Source organism: Letharia columbiana, assembly GCF_014066305.1.
Source record: "Letharia columbiana isolate WasteWater2 chromosome Unknown Sc0000017_s0, whole genome shotgun sequence".
Taxonomy (NCBI): domain Eukaryota; kingdom Fungi; phylum Ascomycota; class Lecanoromycetes; order Lecanorales; family Parmeliaceae; genus Letharia; species Letharia columbiana.
The window spans coordinates 131,075-135,149 of record NW_023501057.1 but is presented as its reverse complement, the minus strand read 5'-3'; the positions used below and the strand labels follow the sequence as shown (position 1 = coordinate 135,149).

At 33.5% G+C, this 4,075-nt stretch overlaps 1 protein-coding gene across 1 annotated transcript; it reads left to right on the top strand.

Annotated features, from left to right (window-relative positions):
• Positions 1-3,015: 3,015 nt before the first annotated feature.
• HO173_005943 (uncharacterized protein) lies at positions 3,016-3,683 on the top strand (the record flags this gene model as incomplete). The annotated part of the gene is made up of 2 exons (XM_037307855.1): positions 3,016-3,024; positions 3,087-3,683. The coding sequence occupies 2 exons, from the start codon at positions 3,016-3,018 to the stop codon at positions 3,681-3,683; spliced, it is 606 nt and encodes a 201-aa protein (XP_037165115.1).
• Positions 3,684-4,075: the final 392 nt, after the last annotated feature.

Below are 4,075 nucleotides of genomic sequence, written 5' to 3'. Positions count from 1 at the left end.
TAATCGTTTTAGATTAAATATCTTATAAATATTAGTAAATTTTAAGAGAGTAATAGCTATAGAGAATCGTATACGTAGAAGTTCTTAAACGATTTCTTCTTATCTATTACTCTTTATATTAAATTTAAAATTAAATATCTTAATATTCGATTTAATAATCTTATTATATATTTCGAATATATTATCTAATTTATTAATTATTTCTTAAATAATTTAATATAAATCTAAGATATCTTTATTTATTCTTATTTTAATAATATTATATATAGTAAACTTATAATAATCTTTATATATAATCGATTTTCTTAAGTTTAATAAAAAGATTATAGCGCTTTATTTAAATTTCGCTTTAAGATATTAACGCTAGCTATTCTTACTTATTTTAATTATTAATATTATAAAAATTCGAGATATCGAGATATTATTTATTTAATTCTATATTCTCTTACGCGATTTATAATAGAGATATAATATAAGTTTTAATAGATATTATTAATAAGAATACTCGACTAATAAGATATAGATATAACTTTATATCTTTCTTATCGAAGTTTTTTAAATTAGCTAATATATAAGATTATTACTTTTTTAACTATTACTCTTTATACTTTAAGTCTTACTTAAATTTCTTATTTTCTTTAATAAATTTTATAATATTAATACGATATCTATTATATAAATCTCGAAGTCTATTATTAATTTCTCGCTTATAAAATAATTAATTATTATTATTATTTAGCTAAATAATAATTATTAATATCTTTATCTTAATATAAGCGATATTCTAATTAAATTATTTATTTTATTATTAAAATATCTTAATATTATGACTAGTAGTTCGAAAGCTCTCTATTAAAGTCTTTAATTTATTATATTAAGTATTAGAAGTATTAATAGCGCTTTTTATAAAATTCTATAAATTAATAATAAATATAAAGATTATAATAAACTCTTCTTTGATAATATTTATAAGTTATACTTCGATATAATCTAAATTAAATTTAATAATATATCTTCTAAAGATAGAACGCTTTTTTTTACGTCGTACGAATAATATAATAATATTTAAGATCTTCTTATCGAAGTTCTTAAGTTCTTCTAGATAATAATATATCTATAACTTATCTATAACGATTTAACTTTATATATTATCTAAATTTAAGATTAATAAATTTATTAGTAATATTAAGCTAATAAGAGTATAAAGAAGATTTAATCTAAGAGTCTATTTCTTTTAATATATTAAAGATATTTATTTTCTTTAGATTCTTATTTAATCTAGTTAGATTAGCCTTTATATAAATAAAAGACTTTTTTTTTAAATAATCTTTTAAGTAGTAAGCTCCTTTAGCTATAGCTACTAACTTCTTAATAATATACTTTTTTTTTTAATTATATATTTAATATAATTAATAAATAAATCGCTATCGCTTTAGAAGAAAGATAGATAATATTATATTAGAGACTTAATAATATATATAATAACTCTATATTATAGTATAAAGAGAATACATAAATATTAAGATTTTTTTTATCTCGACTATTCTAAAGCTATTAAGAGTACTTTATAAAATTCGCTATTATTCTATTTTATAATATAACGAATATTTTAAATCTTTTAAGAATTTTATAATTTAATCTATACTCTATTTATAATATATAAATAATTTTCTAAATTATAACTAATTATAATTATAAACCTATATAGAAAAATTGAAATTTTTAATTTTTGATTTTAAGATATATTAGAACTATAAGAATTTTTCTTTCTTTCTTAAGAATTATATAATTAGAGATATTCGATTTTAGAATAACTTTTTTATTTTCTATTAAAATTTTAAGATTTTTTTTAAATTATAGAATAAAATATAGGCTTTTAGAAAAGAAAAAAATATTAAATTTAGTCTTATAACTATTAAAGCGTAAGGAATTCAAATATCGCTTATTAAAGTTCGCTTATCTATTTACTCGATAGTTCTAATTAAAAAAATAATTATAATTTTAATTTATAGACCTTTACACGTTATATAAATAAAAAGATATATATAATTTCTTATCGAGCTCGCATTTAATACGAGCTTAACGTTTTAATATTTTTATTACCCGCGAGCTAAAATAAGCGTTAATTTATTTATGACTGAACGTCGAGTAAGTGATGAGGAGGTACTATTAGAGGGTTTCAGACTAGAGAGTTAACCACAATTTAACTTCACCGTATATACACTGCATTAGCTGTTTTCCCTGTATATTCGCGTGAGGACCTTATCTGATTTTTAATTAATCCATGTAGCTATGAGGCCTTAGTAAGCATAGTCTTCTCCGCAGAATAGTGGCCTTAATGCCTTCATTTGTCAGTCACACAGCCATGCAATTGTTAGCAACTCAGCTAAAAAGCTTGGTCCCGGGGGTGTTTGCGCTTAACAGCCAGACACCCCTATTTGAACTCAAATAGGGCCCCGTAGGGCCTACGCAGGGCCCCCGTGGGGGCTGCTGCTAATAATGCCTCCCCCCTCTAGGGGGCTCGTCCTCGAGCTCCGAAGACAGTGCAAAAATCGCAATATCCCGGGGACTCTTCCCCGAAAGATCTACGATTTTAAGGACAACATGCCCTGTGCTCCGGGGTTCACTCCCCCGAAGACTCCTAAATGCCCGCTTATTGCGGAGCTTCTAATTGCCTCTGGGGCTTTTGTCTACGGGGCTACCAAGTGAAAGGCCTTTGACGCGATCGGTGGCCTGGGTGGCCTGGGTGGCCTGGGAGGCGATGGTCTGGAGATCCTGAGTGGTCTGGTCCATAGCTGACAGGCGGGGTAGTGACGACAGGGTAACCTTCAAAAGACCTCCTAAATCGCAGGATCCATTAGCGCAATTCAGTGTATACACGTCTCTTAGCATGCCCAGACACCCTCGAGGGCTTGCATTAGCAATTCAATGTAGACACTGAATTGGGGGTCTGACGGCTCTAAAATGTATAGAGTTTACCGCTAAATTAGAGCCTTAAGACAGCTAATTCAGTGTATGCAGGATGTAGATTCCCTAATTCGAAACCCCCCTATTGATGCTGCAATAATGTCGGTTAACAAGCGTAGCTTACATCCATCCCAACACCAAGCACATCAACCTTGGTGCCGCAACTTCAACCTCTCCCTCTCCCACCACTCACATTCAACTCACAAAACACATGCTCCAATTCCTCGCCGATAAAGATCATCCCACCAGGTTTCAAACTCCCAGGTCTGTCGCCCTCGGAATTAACACTCCTTCACCGTAAACAGACGAAATTGGCTTCCACCGTCACCTCCACCGACCATTCCCTACCCAACGCGCCAGGCCTTCTCCACGCACTAGCATCCACTCTCATCTTCGCCCAACACGAGGCCGGTACCGCCATCTGCATCGATCCAGCAGGCTGGATCCTGACCTGCGCGCACTGCTTCGGTGACGACGAAACAGAGTACCAAGCTGACTCCAGACGGAGATGGCTCTTATTTTACACGGGCTTAGCTGTGCAAGTTGAGTGTAGAGTGTGGGATCCGAAAAGGGATTTGGCGCTGTTGAAGATTGTGGCGGTCGAGACTGATGGAGGCAAAGAGGGGACGAATCCCCGCGTTTCGACACGCTTGCCTTTCGTCCCATCCACCGGCACCGAAGACGCCAATCATCTGTATAGGCCAACCTGGTCGTGATGACTTGGAGTCATCGTCTGCGCGAAGGACTAAATACAATCTGATAGAAGTCTCAGAGGGCGCTTTCCGCGGTATGGTACGTGGCGTCGATCCGCAGGACAATTCCGAGATCGGCACGCTGATGCATGATGCATGGACATACTGGGGTCATTCTGGCGCGCCGTTGTTGACGGAGGCGGATGGGAATCTGGTGGGGTTGCATTCGAGTTGGGATGACCGGACGCTGATGAGGCATGGCGTGCCACTTGCGGCGATGAGGGAGTTTTTGAGTGAGCATCTGGCAAGTGCCAAAGCTAGAGGCGGGGAAGATGTGGCGGATGAGGGGATGGCATTAGACACTCGGTTGAGCGGCCTAAGATGAGTGTAGTTATACTTGGAAGGCAGAGTCACCT